Below are 27,817 nucleotides of genomic sequence, written 5' to 3'. Positions count from 1 at the left end.
GGATGACTTGATGTGTGTTTCATGAAGCTATGATGTGGAAGGTTAACCCCTGTAAATGTCACGTCAAAGGATTCATATTAATGAGCAACTACTCATTAATATGAATCCTTTGGTGTGACAGTCACTGGGTATTCATATTAGGTATTCATAAGGATTCATATTAATGAGCCACTACTCATTAATATGAATCCTTCGGTGTGACAGTCACTGGGTATTCATATTAGGTATTCATAAGGATTCATATTAATGAGCCACTACTCATTAATATGAATCCTTCGGTGTGACAGTCACTGGGTATTCATATTAGGTATTCATAAGGATTCATATTAATGGGCAGTGGTTGCCAGGGGAATGAGAAGTATCCTGTAACATATGATTTTGTATGATTTCAGTGCTTTGTGAAGTACTACATGGTATAGAACTCAAAGCAATGATGTGAGGTTGGTAGCCAAACCTTTGTGTTTGTATACCCAGGGTAATGTTTGGAGCGAGGGGCAGCATTATCAATAATCAGTCCGGGGTCGGCTCCAAAATTGGAGACTCATTATGATAATGTATTACGGCATTCAGCCAATCATCGACCAGATTACATCATTAAAAAGTACGGGGTCACGCGCTGTGTCACAAATTACCCACCAAGTGTGATCGGCAGTTTTGGGCCGCTTATTAAGCCCCTGTCTTGTGAATTTCGACGAATTTCGACAGTCAACATAATCCACGTGTTCTGCAGAAGGTCATGTCCAACAAGGAGTCCGATTAGTGAACAAATATTCAAAATATTGACGATTCATTTCTACCCCAAGTTTATCGATTTCCCTCAAGTACCGAGAATCATTTTGTGGATGTTCGTCATCTCTATTAGAAATACTGTTATAAAGGTTATTTGTGTAGGTACGCGTATAACATTTTGCAAGAAAGAAGAGCAATGTCAGAGCTTTAAACGATACCTGTTTGTAGTTGTCAAACGCAGACTAAAAATGGTACGCGATTTTGAAAATGTGTTGACAGCGTGGCCACACAACTGTTCCCTATACGGTAGAATTTGTATCGCTGCCATCTCCGACACAAATGGGGTATTCTGAACGATCTGTGTAGGTACACAATTTATATTTCGCAGGACTTCAAGCCAGAGTCTAGGAATCACAGCGATATATGGGGTTTGGTTGTCTTAGCCAGATAAAACTGGTACGCGATTTTGAAATTGTGTTTTGACAGAGTGGCCACACAACTGTTCGACATTATGACAGAATACGGCGCGGGAGTTCGACACAGTATGGCGTACGTACGAAGGACGCATGTGGAGGTTGCCAGGAAATACAATTTTTACTGATGGCGCGCTGGCCGCTGATTGGCTAATGAGAGGGGAAAATATTATGGTATAGCGCTCCAATTTTGGAGCTGACCCGGACTGATAATGCAAATACTGATCCAGCAGTGTCACATGAATTTACCAGCATATGTCTCACAAGGATAACTGCTTTCCATGTCCTTTGTTGTCCACTCTCATCCTTTGCAAGCCACTGTAAATTGTTTAAACTGGATATTCATTCAGGGGCTTTGCAGCTTTATGTACAGATACAGTATGCCACTGCTCTGAAGCATAGTTAATTACTCTACCATGTCTGAAGTGACCTTTGCCAAACAATAGTTTCCTCTGATGCTATAAAAAGAGCACACCCAAAGTTCCCGTGGTATACTCATCCAAAATCTAATTCTAATATTATCAAGGTGTATCTGAAAGAGAGGTTGAATTTTATAGTACTTCAAAATTTGTTCTCACTATTCTGTTCTATCAGGCCCACTAGGAGCTTGTTACAGCAGTTGGTTGCCGCCTATAGTTTAGGTATTATATATGGCAGACAATAGGACAATTGAATTTTGATAAAACCACGTATATACCATCAAACAGAACCATTTCTGATTGATCAGCCAGACATTGAATCTCCTGATTCTATCAAAAAGGAACACTTTGTATCCTGCCATGTGCAATTCCGTATGCCATATACAATTACAGTTGTACATGTTAGCCGCAAATCCAGGAAATGTTACCAGTACTCCATTACGGGAAATCTCCATTAACTTACCGGGAATACCCGACTTCCCTAGAGGATCAATTTCACAGACCTGCCTTTCCTACAATGGCACTACAATGGCACCAGCTGGATAAGATAAGCATAATGGAACATTCACACCTTGGGGATTAAAAGTCTTCTGTTTGTCACCCGAGTTGGTCAGGCAAGAACTCAGGTTTCAGGTACCATGCAAGTTAATGCAGCCTTCCCCTAATGCATTACAAGCATGCCTAGTACTCTGACGTCATCCACCCTTCTTAATGAATAGTCAACTGTTAAGCAACTCATTTGTCTTCACATATCTTTAAAACATGGAAACTATGGTAACTTGACTTGTGAGAGGGAGGTAATAATACAGTTGATGATATTCCCTTTATCAGATATAATAGTATTTTATCTTTTTTGAGTCATGATTTCTGTAAAGCTGCTCCAGCAGTAGGGAAAGCTCTTCTGAAATAACTGGTGTATATGTATTTTCTACGATTAAAAACGCTTAGATCTAGATATGTCTTCAGTAAGCCAGCACTGCTATTGAAATAAAGTTTATGTAAACAGCAGGACATGAAAAACCATCAGCTGGAACAAGGGAATACAATGCATTGTCATTTTATCAGTTTTATAATAATCATATCTTATTTATGCGCATGGCATATCAACATGTCCAGTGAAAAAGAGAACATACCCTCTCAAAACTTTCCAAAAATTATTGCTTTATTTTTATGAAAAATGCCAGAAATATCAAACTTTCTTGTTAGCAGTCATTGTTGTGACAAGGCTGTGGAGGGCATGCAACTCTGATTTACAACCATGGTACATTTCTTCCAGTTTGACGTCTAGGGCATTGATCTGTCTAAGCACAGCAGCTGTTGACAGTCCACTGCATCCCATGTCCTCTTCACTTGATGTTGACACTGGCTTGACAAGCACCATTGCTGGCTGACCAATAACCTGGTTGCTGCCATCACTGAGAGTGTCCTCAGCTCTCCACACCGTGTGAGGGACTGAATGTAATTCCTACATTGAGAATTGTTGAAGAAGTGCGTTTTGATTTTTTCCTGTGTATAACACTGGCAAATAACGTTTGTAAATATTACGGTATTTATGTATCACAGAAATGAAGCTTACCCAATCAGAGCACCTGCCTGTGATTGGAAAGAAATTATAACTGTTTGCTTCTCCCATTTTGTACTACATACATTTTATAAAACATGAGATTTTTCTAAATTCTATGTGCTCAACTTTTTAAAACAATAATCCATTTTCCAAATCAGTAGCTTTTGATATCTGCTTCAAGGCCCCGACAAGACACATGTGGTAAACAAATCCTATATGGCTAAGAATAATTGAAAACTGCCTTTGCCAACAGAGGGCGCTTTTCAAGAGGCAGGGCGGTGCCGGTAGCCATACCCACATCATGTGCAGGGGAGCCGGCGGCAGCCGCTCTGTTGTCAGTGATGTACATGTATATGCTGTTTTTACGGGGAAAACACACATTCAAATTGCATCAAGAAGAATGTAAGATGAATAGAACGATACTAAAGTGACTTTGATTTCAAGTTATCACAATTACGGGCCTCGGTTAGGAAACCTTGTAAAAACATGACAGAAAGTTCGTCGACTTGGCAACAAGCAACAAATCAATTGAAAAACACCATTATAACTCACCTGATGACTTCCCTCGCTCGACTTTAATTCATCTTCTGCAAGTTGACTTTCTTTTTGTTCAACAAGTTGCTCCTCTATTAGTTCAATTTTTCTGGCGACATCTGTTAACAGTATCGCCGTATTGTCTGACACGAACTCTCGAACCCAGTGATCCTCTAAATGGAAGAATAATAAATAAGTGAATAAATAGATAAATAAACAAATAAATAAATAAAAATTGAGTTACTCCAAAAAGCAAACAACAAAACAGCGACTCAGCTATGAATAACGGTGAAAGGAGAAATTCCAATGATTTGTGCTGCCGGGAGACCGGTATTTCTGACGTCATCGTTGGTCAAGTCATAACTGTATTCCTCCTTTAAAAACATACAGCTTCCAAATATTTTTTTTCACGAAAACAGAAGAATCTACACTCAATCTCAAACTATGAACAGCAAACACATGGACCGATGTCCCACCAGTTCTCTATCCTAAATTATATCATACCAGTATATTGACTCGGTGCAAATACAGCGATCTGATTGGTCGAGACACGAAAAGAACCGTGGTATATTGACGATATACCACGGCTGGCATACGCGCGAGCTCTCAGCTTGGGCAAAACTCCGTTTATGACATTCAACGCCAGAAATTCAAGATACTGTTAGGATATAATAGCAATAAATCACACCCAGCGACGGTATACCACTCGATATTGACCATTCCACTTCATATATGCACTCGCTATCGCTCGTGCATATATGTCGTGAACTGGTCAAAATCTCGTGGTATACCATCGCTGGGTGTGCTTTATTGCTTAAATAATCTAGCTTACAGTGTATGTAGCAGTATACGCAGCACGGCCGTAGCATGGCTATATGATTGCTAAGGGGGCAAAACCTAGCTAAGCTAGGATTTGAGAAATTTACATGAATTTGCATATTGACCCATACACCCTCGAGGGTCTATGATTGACCGAGTAAAATTCCGGGGTGCCATTCACTTCCCATCCGACGACGATCTAGGAAACATTCCGTACGCCTGTGGTGCCCCCCCACCCCCTCCCCGCAGGCCATGGACCTGCGTAGGTGGGAAGGTGCACGTCACTGAATCCTATATACGAGTTCGTCTGGGTTCTTTCACTCATTTCATGAAGAAAGCTACCGCTTGCCAAAGCCTACCTCTTCCCTTTCGCACGGCTCTCCAGTTGTACAGAGCATTGTAGAGTTGAAATTTCAACTGTCGTCCTATGTCATCCTGTGATTTGTATAGTACCAGGCTATGGATCATTGACTTCCGTCGCCTCTGTCGCTCTTCTTGTTCTTTTTTCTTGTCATGGCGATACAGTTTCCATGTTGCTTGGATACAGCGCGCTGCGTAATCTTTCCTCAAAAGCATAAATTCTGTGTGAATAGAAATGTGGAATCTCAGCTTTTTTGTATAGTTTGCTATTTATTCTTTTGTGAATTGTAACATCATGCCCAAGTAGATTTCGTAATTTCATTTTATATAGACACACATTTCACTGTTTGCAACACGATGGACGTCTTTCAAAGGAAACCGCAACCAGGTTGTGACGTCATAGATTATTTGCGTGGAAACAGACGTGACAATAGCCAACACAGGTGTCCTTCGGAGCAATATTTACCCGCCAGCAATTCACGGTTTCCGAGGCGAGAATGCAATTTTCGCCTTATTTTGAGCACTGGGTGCTGCAATTTGGGAGCATGAACATACGTGATGTGTTCATCAGCATCAATTGAATAAAGATCAATACTAGAAGGTCATATATGTATGTCGATATTGATTGTTAAAAAATTGAAAATAGTACATTGATTTCGGGTGCTATCACAACCTACTCATCTGTCGTGAATTTCTTGCCATCTCGACAATGACAATAGCGTTAATACGATCCACTAGCTTTGTAACTTACCTTGCCTGTCGACATATGCTAATATGCGCTTTTCTTGTTGAGTCAGCGTTAGACCTTCATGTATGACACTTATCAGAAGAGCCATCAGGAAAATACCAAATATGGAAGAGATGCCCACTAGAGTGCGCCCCAGCAAAGATTCGGGAGCCACATCGCCAAAACCCAGCGTTGTCATGGTAACAACCAACATCCAAACCGAGTCCTGTCAGGGTGGTTGGAAAAGTAACCAAGAACATTATTGCTGTCAATATAATTATGCATTTTTATTGTGTGTTGCTATAGAAACGATGTGACATCGACGGTCCAGTTCTGAGTGCTTTGACAGTGCCGACCGAGAAGAGGCCTCGAGTCGTCATGATTATTTGCATCTGATACAAAACCCTAGAGATGTTTCTAGTTGATCCATCGCTTCATTCGCCGACTAAATGCTTGTAAGCATGCGCAAAAGAAGTCCATGCTTTCATCGTTTGTTCTGCATGTAGAAAGAGAAATTGCAACTGGCCTTTGCCGTGACGATGTCTTCACCAGACCATATCAAAGAATTTTCAACACAGAAAGAAAAAAAAATCTGTACCTGGAACGTGTTGTAATGGTTGTCTCTGCTAGAGGCCCTGTCAAAAGCGAACACGGCGTATCCAACTCCGAATATATTTAAACAGTAAAAAATGAAAATCATCACGAAAGGATGCTTCAGAAAATAACTTTTGATGAGGAAACTGGACTGCAACTCAGTCTGCATGACAGATGCCAGAAAACGAGTTGATTTGCTCTTCGCCATCTCGTTGTGCTCGCGCATGTAGCGGGCAGTCAGGTAAAATCTCAGGAAAATCAGGAGTTGCAGCTCGGCTGGCACGTACGTGTCCAGGAGTGGCGGGACGTGGAACGCACAGACGAAAAGTTCGACCAGGTAATAACCGCGCAGTGGTGACGTCAGCACCGTGGCTGTCTCTGGGAGGTGATGTTTGATGATGAGCATCCTGCATTGTTTGTAATAGAAGTAGTACAGTGCCGCAACGGTCAGCACGGAATCTACGGATATCGCAATTTTCAGAATGAAAACTATGGTAAACGACGGGGGCATGTCGGCCCATTTACAACGTGCCCATACTCAGGCCTAGGTAAGAAATATTAGCAAAGCGTACGGTCCATATCGTCAGGATGGAATTCTAGATAGTACTAAGCTACGAAGTCCCACCTATGAGATGTAAAACACAGATAGTTGATGACAAAATCTAGGTTGTCAAGACGCAATTTTGACGATTTTTCCCGTCATACATGCCGTTTCAACATGGCGGCCTAAGATAACGTCGATGCGAAGGCAGCAGTCGTGGTAAGTTTTTTACCGTTATTTTTAGTTTGAAGTGAGAAATCGTAAAAAAATGTATCGCCTTCCGGGTCAAATATCATGGAAAATGCCCTCGTGAAGTATTTTTGTCGAACGTTTGGTATTTTTAGAGAAGATAGATGTTAATTGCGGACTGCTGTGGGTCTACCAGCAGATCTGTGCGATTTTGCAAATACTAATAGGAAATAGAGCAAACTTTGCATGAGTACCATTTAATAAGCTAGACCCTGCACATACGGTAATCTCAAAGATCAGATGGTAGAAGTCGCATGTTGTATACGACCAAGTCAACGAGTTGAGATCTTAAATTGCACTGCACTGCACCATACCGTGTACCATACTTGTACTGATACGCACGTGGTTTTCTATGGATATCGCACAGATCAGCTTAGCAGACCCACAGCAGTCCGCAATTAACATCTATCTTATCTAAAAATACCAAACGTTCGACAAAAATACTTCACGAGGGCATTTTCCATGATATTTGACCCGGAAGGCGATACATTTTTTCACGATTTCTCACTTCAAAACTAAAAATAACGGTAAAAACTTACCACGACTGCTGCCTTCGCATCGACGTTATCCTAGGCCGCCATGTTGAAACGGCATGTATGACGGGAAAAATCGTCAAAATTGCGTCTTGACAACCTAGATTTTGTCATCAACTATCTGTGTTTTACATCTCATAGGTGGGACTTCGTAGCTTAGCTATCTAGAATTCCATCCTGACGATATGGACCGTACGCTTTGCTAATATTTCTTACCTAGGCCTGATACTGGAACCGTCGAAGTCGTGTTCGGGAAGAACTCTTGAAGGTCTCGTGTTTTAATATTGTAGTATTCCAGATCGACGACCATCAGACAAACAGCGATGATAGCTAAACCGCACAGTATGGTGGAGACCCTACTCAGTGACCGCCTGACTTCAGTTTTTGCTATCTCGATCCTCTTGAACTCTTGCAAAGATTGGTTGAATCGCGATAAAAATGGCTTGTCATCCCGGACACTGCTTTTTCGTCTTACCCCGGAGACTTCCCCGAGGGGTTGTGTGGAAAATATGTCGTCGATCTGTGATATAATACTAGCTCGTCGGTGCCTCTCACTTCCCCCTACATCTAACAGAGCGTGGCTGCTTCCAGGTGTCGACGACCAGGATACATGCGATCTGCTTCCTGGGAAATTTGGCGCGGGGTTGTCAAAGCTTTGCCGTCTGTGGGCTTGGGGCGCATCATGAGGAGATCGCCAACCATGCAGATTATTAACTGGTTCCCCATGGGTACCACCTAATTCTGTTGATGTAGGCCTGAGGGTGCTAAATCGAACATTTTTCCTTTTGGCCTGATCAGTCTCTTCAATCGTTTGTTCCAAGACCCCAGTGTCTATAAACAGAAAAAGCATACTTCTCTATTACAAAGTGATGTCCACTTGCATGATTAAAAGAAACATTTGTTCCATAGAACTTTCTTGTTCAGTCCACCCATGCAAACTAGCTACACTATGATACAAGCCTGTGAAACTTTGTTTATACTACTATGGTCTACCGAGTAGAACGGAACAAAGCACAAATCGAACCTGGTTGGATTTCAGAATCAGACTGAAATTACATAAATTACCTTTCTGACGCCTGCCTTTATCGTTACTTCTAAAATTAACTCGAAAGTAGAAAACGGGTTTTCAAATAAAGAGTCAGATTTGAAGGTAAAACGTCACCCCCGGGCTGCATATATGCTTGCATCGCCCGACAAAATTGTCCGATCGTGAGATGTTGATAACTTACCATCAGTTGCATCGGCATCACTGACCGATATTTGCGGATGTACTTTTACGAACTTCACGAAAGTTTCCCCATTTTGTTTACCCGCCATCCTCACCACCTGCAACTCTTTTCATTTGTTTATCCACACTTTCCATACTCTAGGAGTCTTTAGACAAAAAAAATGAAACTTTTCCCTGATGAAAATTGTTACGCGACAGATGTTTGGACGTCGTTTTCCGCATGTTCGAAACGTTCTAGAGCGATTCGGTCCGCACTGGTTCCGTGAATCACAAGAAGTTGCCTGGCAACCAGAGATACTAAATCGCACGCGCGTTCGCCTTGCAGAAGACAGGTAGATGTGCGTATAGTGTTCCAACGGGGCACATTTTGAAAGGTCGTCCTCAAAATTGTAGGGCATCAGTGCACAGCAGGTTGAAGAGCTAATAGTTGAGCCGATCACACGTCACTCATCATAATATGACAAATTTTAAATAAAGAAAATTAAGTACAGTATATCATTCACAGCGGTGCAGAACAATGCTTACCCCAATGTTGTCATGGCAGGGTGGACGAGCTTATGTCCTCGTGACATCTAAAAATTGGCTTTATCACCTTTAATATTATCTCAGTTTTCATCTTTTCACAGTTTGACAATCGGCACCGAATTAGAACCTGACTCAGTCGACTGTAGATGCCGTTATCACTAACCCTTACAACGACCACCGGAAAGTTATCCTACTGCATTCAGCTTTTGAGATGCGTCAAACCACTCATGACTGTCAGCCTTTTCCAAGAGTGTTATCTTTATCGGAAACGAGGGCTCTAGGGATAAGCCGATCAAGAGCATTGACAAGTCTCTTGTATGAAAAGATGGTAATGGTCGGAGCCGGGATGGCGGCAGCTTGGGGGAATCTCACAAAATATAACAAAACGCCTTTCAATATCTTCATACCGAGTTTAACGTCGTGCGAATCCGACGAGATTATATCTGTAGGGTCGTTACTGTTATGTACTGCTTGGATGGCCATTACCTCTGCACAAAATATAGGATGCCGTACTTCCGTGCATGCATCCTTACGTCAGATGAAGGATACCAAAATGCTAACTTAGGAATGTTAAATGATTTAGGAGTCAGAATATTTATACTTTTCTAACTTCTGGAGGCAGAAAAACTACCAAAAGTTAAGGTTTAAGAAACCGCAATATCAAAAGTGCTGTATAATAAGGTGATTATCTATGTGTTGTGAATAAAAGCATAGACTGTATATAGAGAAAACTAGGTCTATGGTAAAGTGAGTTGACACGGAAAATAATGAGAATACTGATCTTTCTGACCTCCCCTTTAAGACACGTTGCACATATCTCTCTAATATATCTTGGTCTTGTATTTATTCCATGAGGAGTTACACTATCGTGATCTTCATTCCTGCTGGACCCCACTGAGAATTACTTTGTCCTCTGCGGGCCAACTTCACAATACATCTCCCGTGAAAAGTGCTTATTTACCAGTTCATTGGCGATATTATTGGTTTGAAACCTCTTACACGGTATGTTAAACATACAACCTTGTCTGACAGGTGATGAGCGAATTGCACAGTTTCATGTCACGTGATCGATCTAATAAGAAAAATCGTTCGGAAGGGTCACATTTTACATTACTTTGATGTGATCTGTTAGAAAAATATTTAGGGGGTTGAAGTTTTGCATTTCATACGCTGCTAAAGTCCATCGACTTCCTCCTCCCTAAAATGAAGAATCCTAAGACAACGCAGACAATTTCTCAAAGACATGATGTAAGGAAGCGTTCAGTAATTATGACCGGGGTGTGAAATTTGAAAACTATAAAGGGATGTCACATGTCATGCACAGAATTGGGGATCACATGTTTTCATCAACTGAATCTTGTTTCCGGGAAACATAAGTGGTCCTGCGCACGTTTTCATTCTCGGAAGTCGTTTTAATGAAGTTTGAATTCAAGTATTTTCTGTCTATTAAAGCCCTGTCTAGGCAAATCAAGAAAGGATCGTCTTAAAATAAATTGCGGAAGCAGGGTCTGATGAAAAGTTCCTGGCAGACTTTTTGTTTTGCTCAGTTGAGGTGAACTACTTGTGGAAGGTGGATGTTAAATGGAGCTAGATATTAAGTACACAAATAACGCAGCTACGCCGGTTTTTAAACGTATATCAGGTGTTATCAGGGTGCTGGGGTTGAGTAACCCGTCACTACAGATACATGGACATGGTCACAATAATGTGTCCTTAAGGTAGTATGCACCTCGAAAGTGAAAGACTCAAACTTTTGCTCTAACTTTCCTCAAGGAATCTTTCAATCATTCTCTTTCAAAATCAAGAATAAAAATAGGGGGTCGCCGTGCAAATTTTGATACTAGAGAAACAAATTACCCAAGATTTACCAATATTAGAAATTCAAAATGGCCGCCATCCCTGTGTTAACTCTATAAAGAAAAAGAAAAATTTTCGAATTTCGAAAAACTAAGCCGGTGAAAAGTTTTCTTTCACCAAGAGCTTTAAAATGAACCCCCACATGTGGTATATCAGAAGAGAATTGTAAAAGTTTGAGAGTCCGAATGTCTGTCCCCGGGCCCCATGGTGCGTTCTACCTTAAGCTAGGCACTTTTCGTTCCTTGTGCTTCGCCTGCCAATAACTAGCCTTCGCAGATTTGCCTAGGCAAGATGTTATTCACACATATAATACTAGACTCTCCACAGTCGCTGTGCCTTGTTTTGTGCGCGCGCGCGCCGCGATGGGCCTGCATTCGAAGGCTGTGCAGCTGTGAGCACGCGCTGCCAGACACAGCGACTGTCGGTTCTTGCAAGTATATGAATATTCATAAGGGTAGTGACGTCAAAAGAAACACCTATCTAACTGGGCGGAGAGAATATATACTAGTAGCTGGTAGACCTATATACGCGGTATGTTTTTATTTTTCATTTTTCATTTTATTTGGCTATGCTACTTGTCATTTTGTTTTGATTAACGGATGTGTGGAGTTCTATAAAGTACCCGGATCAGGCAGAAATCCGACCGGTCGCTTGCAAGAACGTCCAGACCCTGGGATTCGCGTCGCGTCTCTGAAGGGCGCGCGCGTGTTCCAACAGGGAAGAACGCGAATCGCAGGGTCTCTGCCAGACTAATATAATACTTGCATTCAGTTTTAAGTCGAATTACTTTAGAGAAGGAATACATGTGTTTGATCATTTCTACACACTGGAAATATTTTTTGTACGCAGAAACAAGGACTTTTAAGCAAACAAACAAACAAAAACATGTCTTTTGCCGTTTACGAATCTCAAATAACCCTCCCAAAGGATTTTGCCGGCGCATCCCGAGCCGTAAAAATGAATGCTCCCTTCTGCATTTTTCTCATGATTTTCTATGTTTTGAAATGTATATAAATTTCTGTAGTATGTGATGCAGACGTGTAGTTAACCCCTGCAACTCGTATTCGAGTCCAAATCCAAAACTTGATTCAATGATAAAAGCCAATTGATCATCTACCACGGATCACAATACTAACACCTATACAGGTGGTTTTGATTGTGTAGAGTTTGATAGGCCTGAACCGGTACATGAAAGTGCCGCGATTAATAGATACATGATGACGGAACATGTCCAATTATAGAAGCTGAGAGGCAGTAGATGACGGCCCTACTCTGACTGAATCAATGATGTTCAGACATAGACGGGTGCGGCATATCACGCGTTTTCTGGCAGTCCATATTGTTAATAGGCATTTATAACCCTTTTATCACTCAAAAATATGAAATAATTTAGTATAGGCATGAATCGCCCCTACTCAAAATACATCACTACGTATGTAGTAAGGGGCAGACCATTTGATAGTCTGAGGGGGTAAGTTTGGAAGATGACTCTGGGGCATTTTATTTTCTCACTGCTTCATTTTGAATTATTTTTTTCAACTGTGTAATTTCTGTCATTGTTTTCACTTTCTCTCTTAGAGGATTCTTTTTTTCGCGCGCTGAAATGCCAAAATTTGCTGTTCTTTTCGTTATAAGATGCTTTTCTTCAAATGACTTGACAAAACTGAATAAGGAAAGAAATATAAAGCAGCACAAAGTTTACATGGAACTATAGGCAAACAGCATCTACTTCAGAATGCTGGAAAGTATGAAAGAAAACAAAACATCCTTTACTACAGCAAAATGATGGAGACTAGAAGTCACTACGGTCTCAATCTGCAAGAAAACCACTACCACTGCTTGTGATCACGTTCTAGGTAGTAGGCTAAAAGCACGTGACATACAACCCGACCAATGATTTGAAAGACTGCAAATGCATAGAGATAGCTGAATGCTGAAACGACAATTAATCCAATTACTTGGGGTGGTTAGGAGGGGGTATACCACCCTTCTAATACAGAAAGATTTTGAATTTTACTTATGAGGTTGTTTGGTGGCCGATGTGAAGACTCAAAACATATTAGACATGAAATGATTTCCCATTATCACCTTGTCAACAGAGACATATGAGTATAAATTAGGAAAATCGCTATTTTTCACTACTTTGTGCAAAGAAATCAAAATGCAGCTTGTGCATATGTATATGCTACAGAAGTGCTTTGGGATTTCTAATGTTTCAAAAGTTTATGTGATAGTTTGGTTCAAATTCAGGGTATGCTTGCTATTTATTTTAGAATGCAGCTTCTATTGGATATTGAGTTTATCCAATAAAATGTTTTGAAAGACAAGCTGTATTGGGTATTCAAGATATTTTCAGATGTAAGGATGAGAAACTGTAGCATAAGTACAACAAGTGAATAATGCTAATTTCTGTTTCAAATTGAAACATTGGGCACATGTAAAACAGCAAAAGTGTGAGTTAAAATATAAACCAAATCAGAGCATTAATTAAATAAAATGTAAGGGATTCAGGAGTTATGAAAATGTGGTGAACAAAGGGTGAGCCGAGATATGAAATGCAACGCCGACATTGAAAGATATAAAAATGGTGTGCCAAAGGGCACGCCGAATTTTCATGATGTTGTAAAACTGCAGAGGGCGCCGAAATACTGTGCAGTATTTTTACTTCATATCTGCTGGCAATCTTTTTATTTTTTCTGCCATCCTTGGCTGGATTTTTTTTTTCAAGGCAATACCTTTGAATCTTTTCCCCCGAAACCTTCCAAGCCCCTTAAGGATATCAAATGGTCCACCCCTACAGCACAGTCCCTTCACCAAGGGGGACTGTGAGTGAAGTGAAAAGATGCTACTTGTTTACTGGGAGCACGCACGGCAAATGTCCAATATAGTAAAAGGTGAGAAGGTGAGGGACAGTACGTGCAGGTCTAAATGTAACTTAATTCTACACTGAGGGGTATAAATCTAAGTGTAAAATTCAGACTCGGGCTCTATACGGTCCAACATTTCTTAAAACATCATGCGCCCGAACGTACGTATAATCCCTTGCATATCCGTCCCCTTAACCAAGGCGACTCAGTTAACCATTTGATATCGGGGATGGGGACACTTCGAATATTTGGGTTTAAAAAGATTCGAAGAAGAAGAAGTTGCCTGTAAAAATATCCAGTCACATATGGTCTCGATGGGGCGGGGGGAGGGGGGAGTTACTCCTGATATTTTCATGCGGGGATGTGCCTCCCAAAGTTGAAAGCATCTGCCCATGTATATGCCAAAAATATGACCCACTGTTAGGGATTTGCTTGACAAATTTGGGGAATTTTCATCTTTATTCCGTTGAATGTGATGGTTTGCCTTAAACATGCATGGGACATGTGCTTTGTTACCGACCCATGTTTAGAGTTTTTTTCGGATGAAAAATCGACCCATATTTAGGTCGTGAAAATGTGATTCATTCGGGCGGCAGATACTCGTACACCTTTCCTATGGGAGTACACCCCCCGGGGCGGGGGTATATGGCAGGAAAAAAGTTTCCAAGCACACTAGACGAAAAAAATGTGTACCGATAGTTTAACCTTCTGTCATTACTTTTAATTCTCTGCGCGCCCTTCTACCACTGGCGCCCCAGATTCATAATATCTGCAATATATTAGCAGACCTTCAGGCTATATTAATAAATATTATAACTCATACTTTTCCTTTAGTTTTTCAATTTGACATTTTTGCTGGTATTATTCAATGTGCTTCTGCTACAGTTCTCTCCCTTAGCAGCATGTTAGAATTAATACTGAGCAAAAATTTACTGATTTTGTCTTCCAAAGCATGTTATGGAATACACCAGTTAATTTTCAAGAATAAGTCGCACCTAATTTAATATTCATACCAAGTATCCCGACTTTGAGTCTATTCCTCATATAGGCCTAAACTCGTAGAACTTCAGAAAGCACGAGGACTTCTGTGTAGCAAATACAAAAGCGGCAGTTTGGTTTTATGATGCCGCTTCTAAAAAAAGATTTTTCCGAACTGGGATGTTAAAATTTTGAGTCGAAAATGTTTGAAGACTGCATGTTTAAAACACTCCAAAAAGGTCACTAAATGACGCTGATTTGTGATATTCAGAATTTTTTTTTGGGGGGGGGGGACACCCTCCTGATCTTCCCTTCAGTTGGATTGTTTCGCCTCATCAGTGCATATGATTCAACGCCTCTCTATGCATCGTGCAGTGCTGTATTTCACAACCTTTGACATTAATTACTATTGCTTAATATTGGGGTAATATGGAATGACATTACATCCCTGAACAAAGTATTTCAATAAACAGAGAGTCTTTTTCACAGCCTGATTTTACCATGACATCTTTTGCAAACCCCTTGTCCTCAGTAATCTTACTGCAGTAAGCTTATACTCCTTGATGTTTTCTTTTAAACTTCCTGAAGTAGATGCTGCACATCGAATTGTCCTTTAGAAATTTGCTTGTTCTATTACGCGCGCATGCGCGATCTCTTAGCCAATGGGAGTCCGTAGTTTCAACTCGCAAAGTGTAGCGCCACCATCGACAGAATTCAAATCTGTCAACAAGGCCTACCCCTTTTCCTAGCCGTTCTATCTGATATTTACTCCCATAACCCCCTATATATCACTACTGAGCATGTGCAGAATGCACTATCAGTGACTAGGGTAACTGTCCTGTGCTGTACATCGAAAACCGGAAGAAAATCGGACCAATACTTCGGAAAATAGGTAGGTTTTCGCAGTTTCTCGAATCTTTTTCAACAAAAATCGTTATTTTCAGAATCTAAAAGTGCCCTCCCTAAAAGTCTTTATAACAGGTCGGCCGTATTTTCCGTGCAAGACCGATATTTTTCCGTGAAAGATCGTGTCACGCTGAATCAAACAAGACGTGTCATGACCAAATCGATCTGCTGGTTTTCAACGGCCGTGATTTTGAATGGCTTGCTGTTTTCTCGGTTTTCAGCATTTCAGACAATGAACGACCGTGAAAACGAAATAGGCAATACGTGTAGGATATGTTCCAGGAGTAAATTTAGCGTAGAAACCAGACTTAAATTAACATTGTTTAATATCATGGACGTCAATATACATAATTATTTAGGGCTTAGACTAGCCCTGCGTACGATGCTGTGTGTTCCGCTACAGCTAATCGCCCCGCTCACCGTGGTGTGGTGAGCGGGGCGATTAGCTGTAGCGGAACACACAGCATCGTACGCAGGGCTAGGCTTAGACCAGCCAGACGCAAGTCAACCCACTATTTACAATCGTGTCAAAACATTGTTGATTGTAGGAAGATTTTGATTTGATTTAGATCTAAAACTGGTGACCGGCGACGGCAGCTTTTTACGAGTAATGTTCGTTGATTTCAAGCCACACAATGATGATTGCCAGTTGTGTTTTTCCAAACGTAATTAGATAGCGTGGAGACAAAAATTAAAAAGTTTGTTTTAACTTTTCTCTTGAATTGACAAAGTGGTTTGTGCATGCTATGACGCTTACTGTGAACAATAAAAAACTGTCACTTCTGTCAAGTGCATGGACATATACATATATTTATCATCAATATTTTTATCATGTGACAGCTGCTCATGCATTCCATTCAATCTACTGTACATTAATAATATTAATGTTATTATGTTTCTCATATTTTATTTTGCAGAAGGACATATCAGTACAGTGCTATTGACCACTCTTATGGACTGGTGACAGACTTCGAAAAGAGGGAGTCCCACGTTTTGAATGCAGAGATAATTTATTGTACAATATTTGTTATGTAACAAATGTATGCAACTGAAGTATGTACACCTATAAGGTCACATTTTCAATAAAAATAAATCATTGCAACTAGTACTGAGTTTGTTGGCAGTAAGTGACTGATAACACTGAAAGTGTGAGAGTGCACTGTTATGATGTTGAAAGAATGGCAAAATTCTCATGTAATTACTGTCTTCTGAGTTCACATGAAGAAAGTCTTGAGCTGGTTATATGCCATGCCAGGCTGGTTCGTTTTTACTGTTACCTTCTCAAAAAGACAGATATGTATCATCAGATACAGCAGCTGCAGTTTGACTTCTGAAGGTATAAACAAACCTTCCTTCTCACCTTTTGCAGTATTTGTCTTTTTTTAGTTTATTTTGCTTGTAAGCCAGGGAGTACACTTTCCACAAGGGAGCAGCCACAGCGTATTATGACGTCATCGACAAACTGAGCATGCTCAGAACTCATTGGAGAAAAGGAAGCTCCCTCAACCAAACAAAGCTAATTTCTAATGGTTTAATGGGGAACAATGCGATGTGTGCTGTACGCATACAAGTCAAATCTCACTTTTGTACAGCTAAACGTGATTTTCTTTCGCAATTCGCTTTCGTAATGTCTTGTATAAAGAGAAACGTCTCAACAAAATAGAAAGAGAACAATGCCTGTGCGCACATAGGCCCTATAGTAAAAAAATCTTCCGAGGTTGCCAGAATTGCAAAATAAAGCCAAGTAGAGATGGAAGGAAAATAATGCCACCCAATCCATCTTCTATCTCCTATATCACTGCAACCATTTAAGACTTTTATGGTAAAGGGTACCCATGGTCACCACAACTTTTTCTGATAAATCCTATCCCCTGGGGATATCAAGTGGCGCCCATCCCATAGCCTAATAAGCCAACTGTCCTTCTTCCGGGCTGTCCTTCCACGCCCGTCACAATCACTGTGAACTACACCTGTGTACCAAAGAGTAAGCTTATACCGGTAAACTTTAAATAAAATCAATGTTTACATGTCCTGGAAGCAACGAAATATGCTGTCTCCAAACTTTTCGGCACTTTGAAATGCATAAAGCACTGAATGCATAATTGAGAGTTAAAATACAATCCCATCACACTCCTGGTCACGCTACAGTAGTCGTCTTCAGGCTTGAGCGTTTCAGGACGAATGACGCGTCCAACGGTCGGTCTACATCCGGGTACGTTTCCCAGCATACCTTGCATACAGGTTCGTTTTATGCTAATGTGAAAAATAGTCATCCATTGATCAACAGATTCAGAGATCCAGACATCTACATGGTCCGATACATCCGCTAAATTGCATTTTTTTCGTCGGGTAAACCAATCAGTGTCTTTATAATATAATTTCTAAGAGTTCGTATCGTTACAAGGGTTGTTTTTGTTTAATTTCCTGTGTTTTGAGAAGATTTTTGGGCGCCGGTTTAGGGATTGACTTGAGGTCTCGATACATACAACATCATGGGGTGCACTCTCAGTGCCGAGGATAAAGCGGCTGCCGAGCGATCAAAAATGATCGATAAAAACCTCCGAGCAGATGGAGAAAAGGCGGCCAGAGAAGTCAAGTTGCTCCTATTAGGTAAGGCCATTGTTTCTGTTTTGTTTTTTAAATGACGGAACACATAATATTCACGCATCGACAAAATGAATGACCCGCACTGTTTTATTGTAGGCGTTATTTTTTCAAATCTCATTGTTGGCTGTGCTCGTATGTACTGTCTTGTTCGCAGAAAATATACTGAACAGCCTCTTATAGGCCCGCCAACATTTATAGCTTGAAATAACATTGGAACCCATTTTCCATGTGAAATATTTAAAATAGAGTTTTGTTTCGAAAAAAAATACATGACCGTTCGATCGGAAACCAATTATCGCTTGACGGTTGCAGTTCGAGAAGTCGGTTTAGGGTCAAGGGGCCACCGCGGGTGCTTCAAATTATCGATATGTACTGAGATGTGCTATTTTTATCATAATCATCCGCTGTGATTGGGTTGTAGGGGAAATCATCCAGCGTCAATGAAATACCAATCAAGTCGCTACCGTTTCCTCGAAAAGTCAGGAGCGCGAATATATGAGTACAAACCATCGTTCCTACCTCTGACGAGAAGAACATTTGAATATGCTGATCAAGTAGTCGGCATCGCGGTAGCGGCCATTTAAACCAAACTACTTGTCGCACGCTGTGGTAATTTCATAGACTCTGCCCCGTTCGATAATTTAATATGTCATGCTGCACAGACATTTGTTGGCTCATTTGTACACGTGGAAATGGTGTACTTTAAGTTACATGCTTCTTGGATGTCCTTTTTAACTCGAACGTGTGTAGGAAATGTTGTAATGACCAATTTGTGTATGGCTTCATCGAGTACTGGTGGAAGGCCAGCGTCCGTGTCTGATGTTGAAGTGGTCTCTGTCCCCTGGCCTTGCCTTGTGCATTTGTTTTCAGGATGATCTAAATTTACTGTTTAATTTGATGACTGATAAATCTAGATTTTTATTGTCATCAGTTCAAACAAGCTGTGATTATTTCAACAAAATAATTGGAGAAAAAAACAATTAACCCTTGAACTGATAGCCCTAGGCCCTATTTAGTAAACATATGTGTTGTCATAAGGTTGATGGTATTGTGTTGACAGGCAAACGTTATTATGATAAATATTGGGGGTTATAGGGTGGCTTGGAAACACATGCGTTTGATCAATGCTCTTGATGCCAGGTAAATACAGTCAGCATATGTTTCACATCAAAACTGGCATCCTCAAAAGTCCATAGGTTGTAGGTGAAGCTGAACTTATGGGCATGTGTAGTGACTCTAAATTTTTATTTTGGGACACAGGTACTGAGTTGTGAAATGTACTTGATGGAGAGCAGTAAATAAGAAAATATAGTATTGAAGTTACAGTTGTATTTTGCTACCTGTTGTGTCGTTATTTTTGTGAATAAAATACGGTCTTGGCATTGGTTATTGCGTGGCGTAGAACTACATGCATTTGATCAATGCTTTTGATGTCAAAGTAATTTGTTGAATTTTTCACACAATGATACTGATATGTAAATAGCCAAACTTACAGTTTTTGAAAATTGTTAGATTGAGGAATAAAATTGCCATACCATCTTAGATGTAAAATTAGCATAGAATAGCATCGGTGAATGGCATTGTGTTTGTAAACTACAAACCCGCTATATGATAGGACAGTTAGTACATGTAGCTCAGCATTTATTTCAGGAAGGTGCTAGGAATCACATCATAGCTTTGGCCATTCTATTCTATCTGTACATGAGCATACATTAATTTAATATTCTTAATTCTCAGCTAACTCTGTATTTCAATATGTGTTCAAATGAAGTGACTTTTGAAACGTGATGAGTTTTATTTAGTAAATCCATTACAGTGATGCCTTCCCTGTACTTTGCAGAACTATTAAAGAACACCTTTGCTTTACAAATGTAAAACTTGGTCCCCTTGAAAGACTGCAGACTGATTTTGTTTGTCCTTCACAGTGAAATAGTAAGACACTCAAAGGAATTAGCAGTGGATAAGTGTTGATGTGCATGCTTTTCTAAAATGCAATATCATTAGCAATTCAGTATCTCCGTGAATGAAGCTCTCAGTATTTCAAAATGAGTTCATCTTTTGGTACTATGTTTACAATATAATCACTGTCTGATATAATATAATGGCAGTAAAACAACCTCATGAGATATTTTCTATTGGCATTGTTTTTACCAGGCATGCTAATTTATGCATTCATCGATGTGTACATCCACACCTATCTTATTGTTTTGATTAATGGCCATTGTGCATATTTTTGGTTCTGCAGTGTACTGAAGAGATTAGAGTGATAATTTTTAGGCTTGTTTGCTGTTTAACATTTTGCAAGTACAAGGGCCCCATTTTATTGAGCCATAAAGATGGTAAATGTCAGGATGGTATGTTAGTACTCAGTGCCACAGTCCCTCTGTGGATAGAGGGAGGGACTGTGACAGTGCACTAATATTACTTGACAATGAGGTAATGAGAAACCTAGATGTTGTAGTCTTAGCCTGACTTGTAGATTTTTTACTCATTTGATATGCAAGGGCAGTGTCATTTATCATATTATTTTTATCAGGCATGTAATTCTGCCAAAAATATCCTTTTTTTCATGATGCTTTGTGTGGTGATGAGAAACGTCCTAATTTGCAGTTTCATATACTTCCAATCAGAAACAATTAATGTAATTAATTTTTCCTCAATGATGGATATACAGTTCACAAAGCAGCCTCCCCACCTCCATTGATGGCATCTTGGTGATATTTTTGTTTTGGCTTGCCACTGCCCAAAACTTACATTTTATGTATGTCCATCGAGAACCAGGTAATAATGCTGGTTTCAAAGTTGTTGTGTGTTGGCAAACTGCAGTCCTTCGACATTCCTACATTTTGTGAACTAGGTGTATATCATGAGGTTGCATGAGGCAACCTGAAAGGTTGTGATGACTTTGTTGATGATCAGATAATGTTTCCACTCCAGAGATGTTTCAGAATGAAGTAATTGATTTTGTAATCATTTTGGTTTTGAGAACAAAAATAATTTTTCAGATTTAAAAGCAGATGAAAATGAAAAATGTCAACTTTCTATTTTTTTCGCATTGTCCATTGTCCATGTTGTTGTCCTCAACATGTATTATCCGTGTTATAAATATCAAGGGTCACAAAAACACTTCCAAATTTATAATTAGAAATTTTTACCTCTGCCGGTTGTAATAAAATTTTGTTCAGTAAGTTATGGGTTGCATACTGTGATACAGCACACATACTGCTAACAACGCAATTCTCACATTTTAGTTTTACTCTGCCAGAGCTCATCTGTTGCAAAGGATACAAAAAGAGATACCATTTGGCTGTCAATAGAACTAGCTACAGTGTGCTTGCCCATGAAGTTTGTGGACATAATATTTACAAAGTACATCAGAAGCAGCTTTATGTAGTGTAGCTAATACAAAAGTGTCCCTACTTCTGATAACAACAACATGCTTTTCAAAATCCGGGTTGGTTCGTCGGGATTTTTATGGCAGTTCTGAAAAGTGTTGAAATAATTAGTGTAGATTAAGTTTTAAGAGCATATCCTTTAGCGCGTTTGACTGTATGTTGACTGATTACCTGGTATGTTTAGTAAAAGGTGTACGGAGTCATTTCCCACTGCAATAGTGAAAGTAGTTTTATTTGTTTTAATACATCAAAAATTTTTAATGGCATCAGCAATATCAAGGGTATCCAGTGTGTTAGATTATGCTTCAACAATGTCACTTGTGCAGTCAACAAATCTTGGTATCATTTACATATTAACCATTATAAACCACAGTATATCACAAGATTTGACCAGTTTATGGAGGATGGTTTACGACATACATGCACGAGTGATAGCAAGTGCATATTTGGATTGAACTTGTCAAAACCGAGTTGTATACCCCTTGCTGAGGTGGTTTATGGATATTATATCGTAACAGTAACAGTATATTGAAATTCTGGCGTGAGACTTCAAAATGGGCATTTTTCTGTAGCTGAGAGCTCATGTGAATTCCAACTCTGCTATATCAGGAATACAGCCCGGTTATGTTTCATGTCTCAACCAATCATATCGTTGTATTTGCGCCATTAATATGCTAGTATGACATGTGGATTATGCCCAAAATTTCTGAATATATGTCCACATTTCTGATTGTGGAAAATGGTGGCTTTTTTGTAGCTCTGGTCACACTTGTTAAACAAAATGGATGACACTAGAGAGCCAGTCAGTAGCATTGCTGCCATATTCATTCTTTTGGCTGTGCTGTCCCAGATAAGAGCAATCTCCTATCATATGTGCTGATTGACATTGTCTTTATGGTGCAGAATGAACTGAAAAGTCAATTTCCTGGGAAGATATACCATGACAATGCAATAAATATGGTAATACTAATAGATACTGAGCAGGGCACTATTTAGTAAAGCTGAGCCACTTTCCTTATAGCATAAACAACTCATGAAATTCAACATGGCATCAAAGTGAAAAGAATTTCTGGGTGGAGTACATGTACATGTGCTTAAGTGACACTGAGTGTATTTCTCATTACTGTACTCAGCTGTATAAAAACTGCCACCAAGTGTCTTTTGTGAAATTATTACATCATTTGCAATTTCTGTAGGTGTCAAGAACTTGGCCTGAAACACGGAAACAACAGCAATCATTCTTACATAATTTTTTTCTGAAAAATTGCCAACAAAAACAATATTTGACAAGAGGCAAAGTTGACACACAAATGGCAAGTATGGCAATATTTTGTCCATATGTTGAAGAGGCCATGCATCTACTGCTTTGCTGATATCTGCTTGATGGTTTGCAATACAAATATCGTTCAAAAGATTCAATTGATGACAAATGCTCTAAAAAGGACAAAGAAATTCCCTTTCGAACAGGTAATGGTGCAATAAAGAAGCTTGCCCCTGACCATCATTGATTGAATGGGGGCCCCTTGTTGCTCTTAGGATGTCAATACTACATGTATTTTTTTTTGAATTTTTTTTCCTTTCACCCTAATTCCTGTGTTATTCAGCATGGCTATTCATACATGATGCACACTTCTGAAAGTTAGAGCCAATTAGCAAATGTCATGATAGGTCAGGCTGCAGGATCCACAAAAGTTTTTTTCTGTGGTAATTGAGCACCCACTCAGCCTCTGTCCATACTGTGGCATATGTTGTTGGAGTGCGTCTGTTTAACATTTTCAGATACTGTACAGGTGTACATCCAGAGGTGTTGCTAATTTAGTGCAGTTCACATCCACTAATACACTTTCTATTTGTGTAGAAAGCAAATAATTTTGTTGGGGGATGCAAATTCATTACACATACTTTCCACAAGAAGTGTATCACATATTAATATAGTACCAGGGTCAAATTTTAGAACTACCGAGAGATGTGACAGTAATTGACTGGGGACTTAGTATAGAGCTTGATCAGCATTTTATTTATTCCTACTCGTCGTTGGCGTTCCCAGTCAACAGTGGATGGTTCTTTGCTGATTAATATCTGGAGACTGGTCATCCATCAGACTGTTGTGCTTGATAGATGATTGCCGGTTCCTGAAGATGACAATTTTTGAAATGTGGCAATAAAGAAGCTGGGAATGATATATCACAGGTCACGGAACGCAGTGTGCAGTAACACTACCGCTGGGCATGATTCAGTTCACTTTGCATGGCGAGCATCTATTGAGAGAGTGACAAGTGACACCCATACCTGTAAGGCTTTTAACTCGGTATCACTTTCGCGCTGTCCAACTCGGCGTAGAAGGCTCAAAGGTCCATTACAGTGATGTACATGCAGACGTGATTTATTATACCTGGCAGCGAACAATATTTGAAGACGTCTCCAAACTGGTCTAGCGTACAGTTCATGAAAACATCTGATACAACCCTTTAATACATGCATTGGATTTTTAAAAATATATGCGTAGATAAATGGACAGCGTTTTTGTCATTTTCACTCCCTGCCCTACAGCTGTAAGGTCTTAGCGCATGTACCTGATCACTCTGATGTGTACATACAGTACACCTGTTGTCACCAATGCTAGTACTGACAGGTTACAACCCACTTCTTTTCGATTTAGGTCGTAACCATGGCACATTAGCTGATGATGTCTACTAAATAATTGTGCTGAAATGGAATATTATTTTCCCTTATCGTGACCAAACAGAGATTTTTGACCTATTTCGTGCATTTGCAGTTTCTGTAAACAACTCATAAACTAAATGTGAAGAGCAGTGATGCTGACGTACATGTACACGTAGCAATTATTCCATAATCATTACTTATGGTATACAGAGTAAATGAATGGTGCAGGATGAAATCCCACTTCTTGTTTGAAGTATAATTTCACAGTGAAAAGGTTGTGTTTATAATTATTAAAACAAAAAATGGAAGTAAAAACACTTGTCATTATAATTATAGCTGCATCAGCAACTTTTCAAACACTCCTTTCCCTGTGAGCGCCAAAATAAGTTTTTGCTGCTTTTATAAACATTAGCCAGGCTTTTTTTTTCCAAAATTTTGATCAAAAACAGTAGCCAATGAAAAGTGATGCCTAATTGATCCAAAATTGGCAAAAAAAATCACAAAAATTATGAAAATGTTTAAAATTTTGCACTAAGATTTTTGCGGAAAAAACTAACAGCACTCAGAGGGTTAATACCACCAAACTTTACCCTTACTGTGAGTTACATCAGCTATAATTGCAATTTAAAAAAGAGAATACATTTGTACATGTACACATGCTGTCCCAGCTCTGATAGGCCTTCCTATGGTGACAACCAATATACATCAGTCTAGGGTATAGTTAATATATATCCATATTTGAACTGACATTTTCCATGAAAACAACCTTATCACAGCAACCATACTATAATTGTTTCATAATGCCAGCTTAATCAATGAAACCACACATTTTGTAAGCAATAAAAACTGAGATTTATTTTGGTTTGACTAGCATTCATTTGTCCGCAATAGCATTGCATACCACACAGACAATGCATTCTATTAGCAAGGCTGGTATTTGATATAATTGTTCAACATAATATTCAGGGAGAAGAATAAGAAAGTGTATCTTTTATCTAGAACAAAACTTATGAAAAATCATAAAAAATTACAATTACAATTAACCAAGGATGTATAGTGTCCAGATGACATGTACTTTATATAATTGGTAGCCACTCAAGGACACTATGGCATATACAGACTCAAATTTATCATGTTCGTTTAACAAATGTAAGAATCACAACAACAACATTAGTAATCTTAGGTGGGGGATAAGATGATGAAAATACAGAGGCTTTTCAAAAGTGTATATGGTATCTGTCTGCACAATGCTTTTATTTTTATGAAAGAGATTTTGTGATGCATTTTGTGCATTTTATTTACATGCATGCACATATAGACTAGTCACCATGGCAACAACACTCATCTCTTATTTGTGAGCAGTCTTGTTGTCGCTACCTCACCACATACGTCAGCTTGGTGTAAAGTCATCTCACTTTCCTCAGTTCAAAAGCAAGATGCAGAAATAGGATGGGTGGATGGATGATAACAGGTGATGTCGTAATTCAGATCCAAGAACTTCATTTGCATAGAACTGTTCACAGATGCTGATATCTCTTCTCTTGATACCAATGACATCATACCAAATCGCGTGAGAAACACTGTCAATAAATTTTGTCTTGTCTATGTTGGTAAAAACTGCCATCGTCATGCCAGGTATGTTGTGTTGGGATTGTCTCATAGGGCAGGACAGATGGTTGGAGAAGACCCTAATCAAGGTGTTAATAATATAGGTCTTGAATACTTAGACAGCATGCTGATAAACTTTCACAAATTTTTTTGTACTGGCTGGACAAAATCTACCAGCTGTGCTTGACATGATATTAACCAAAATTGGTAGAAATTCAGTGTCAAATGAATTTTGTACCACACAGTGGAGAGAATTCGATATTCAGATATATTTTGGGGCATTGGATTTGACATTTCAGCATAAGGTCAGAGAAAATACTGTGGGTATATCACACAGATTCTGTCAACTGTCAGGTTACTATTTACATTTCTTGGCACTGAAGAATTAGTGCTACAAAGAATTTCCCAGTAGGTAGGGTTACAATCCTTTGTAGCCAAATTGCATTGATGAGCTTAACGCAGCCTAGAATGTAGCCTGTACCTGATTCTCCTTATACACAGTTAAATACATAATTCCTGCTTTGTGTTGCGGCTTAAGTCATATATATATTCCAGGGGATTGTGGTATGTTAGATATAAGTATTACATTATACATACATATTACAGAAGTGCAGAGCCCAGACTGGTCCATACAGTTTGTTTTTCAAGTGCTACCTTTTTTGTATCTCAGCAAGCTGGTACATCTAAAATGTGGCAGCTGTCCCAATGACATGGTTCAAATCCTGATTCTGATAAAACGTATACGTATCATACAACTGTATGAACTTTGTGGTCCAATAACACAGATACTTATTGTAAATTTTGAAAAAGTAGCGATAGATTCCAGGAAAGTATTACAAGTCCTGAATCAATCCAAAGTTACTCCAAATGTTCGGTTACCCCAAGGAAAATTTCATAATGCAGATAGCAAAACTCAAATTTTCGTTGTATGGGAACTGAAGTCATTTGATCAAGTAATCACATCTTGACTTGTTTTTAGCAAGACAAAAATGTACATGCAGTAAATATCTGTCTAAAATGGGATATATTTGTCACATATGCCAGCTGATGTACATGTAAATGCCATCCACTAATACAAAATTAATTAACCTTGCAGTCTAAAGGCAGCTTGTTGTCGTAGACCTGTTTTTTTTATCATCACATTATGGTCATTTAAACTAGAATGAAAAAAATCTACCTGCCTACCATGACAGAACAAGGTAACAACCAACATGGCCTCCATTGTTTGATATGTCCCCTGTGTTATATCTGCCAGTGCCTGCAATATGGAATATTTAATCTGAGTTAAATATTTTAACTTGTACAACAGGAAAGTATCTTAACCTTGTTGTGTCAAGTGAGCTACTTTGCTATGTACGGTGACTACGTATAACAAGTATGGTCACTACAGTGGTAGTGGTGGTAAAGATATACCCAAATATCCATACACATACGCATAAAATGTCCGTCTCTGCATATTTAATTTTAGGCACTCTCCAATTTGACAGCCTTCAAATATTTACAAGGTTTACCTTTGACATCAGCTCGGGATTGGTTTGTGTATCTTGACAATTGGTGGCCATAGCAACCGGTGTAAATAAGCACTTGATTGATTCGTTGATAAGCAACACCTGACATTTATGACACACAAGGTGTATTGT

The 27,817-nt window shown here is 39.4% G+C and overlaps 3 protein-coding genes and 1 long non-coding RNA gene across 4 annotated transcripts in view; 2 read left to right on the top strand and 2 right to left on the bottom strand.

Annotated features, from left to right (window-relative positions):
* Nucleotides 1-1,646: 1,646 nt before the first annotated feature.
* Nucleotides 1,647-6,981, bottom strand: LOC139134929 (intermediate conductance calcium-activated potassium channel protein 4-like). The gene is made up of 5 exons (XM_070702027.1): nt 6,224-6,981; nt 5,650-5,851; nt 4,898-5,119; nt 3,738-3,892; nt 1,647-3,086 (listed from the first exon to the last, which is right to left on the bottom strand). Exons 1-5 carry the CDS (start codon nt 6,728-6,730, stop codon nt 2,811-2,813), a joined length of 1,362 nt encoding a protein of 453 aa, XP_070558128.1. The 5' UTR covers nt 6,731-6,981; the 3' UTR covers nt 1,647-2,810.
* Nucleotides 6,982-7,744: 763 nt separating this feature from the next.
* LOC139134208 (uncharacterized) lies at nt 7,745-8,926 on the bottom strand. The gene is made up of 2 exons (XM_070701120.1): nt 8,772-8,926; nt 7,745-8,373 (listed from the first exon to the last, which is right to left on the bottom strand). Exons 1-2 carry the CDS (start codon nt 8,857-8,859, stop codon nt 7,745-7,747), a joined length of 717 nt encoding a protein of 238 aa, XP_070557221.1. The 5' UTR covers nt 8,860-8,926.
* Nucleotides 8,927-15,815: 6,889 nt separating this feature from the next.
* LOC139134273 (uncharacterized) lies at nt 15,816-17,009 on the top strand. Its single transcript, XR_011552762.1, has 2 exons — nt 15,816-15,889; nt 16,821-17,009. It is a non-coding gene; the product is annotated as an uncharacterized lncRNA (long non-coding RNA).
* A 1,144-nt stretch (nt 17,010-18,153) lies between these two features.
* The window catches only part of LOC139134928 (guanine nucleotide-binding protein G(i) subunit alpha), a 37,641-nt gene continuing 27,977 nt past the window's right edge, over nt 18,154-27,817 (top strand). The window contains exon 1 of the mRNA XM_070702026.1: nt 18,154-18,513. Coding sequence (XP_070558127.1) covers nt 18,396-18,513 — 118 coding nt within the window. The 5' untranslated portion in view covers nt 18,154-18,395. The remainder of the gene's footprint in view (nt 18,514-27,817) is intronic.

Source organism: Ptychodera flava, chromosome 6 (genome assembly GCF_041260155.1).
Source record: "Ptychodera flava strain L36383 chromosome 6, AS_Pfla_20210202, whole genome shotgun sequence".
In the NCBI taxonomy this organism is placed as follows: domain Eukaryota; kingdom Metazoa; phylum Hemichordata; class Enteropneusta; family Ptychoderidae; genus Ptychodera; species Ptychodera flava.
Note: the sequence above shows the minus strand (reverse complement) of the source record. Positions and strands in the feature narration are given on the sequence as shown.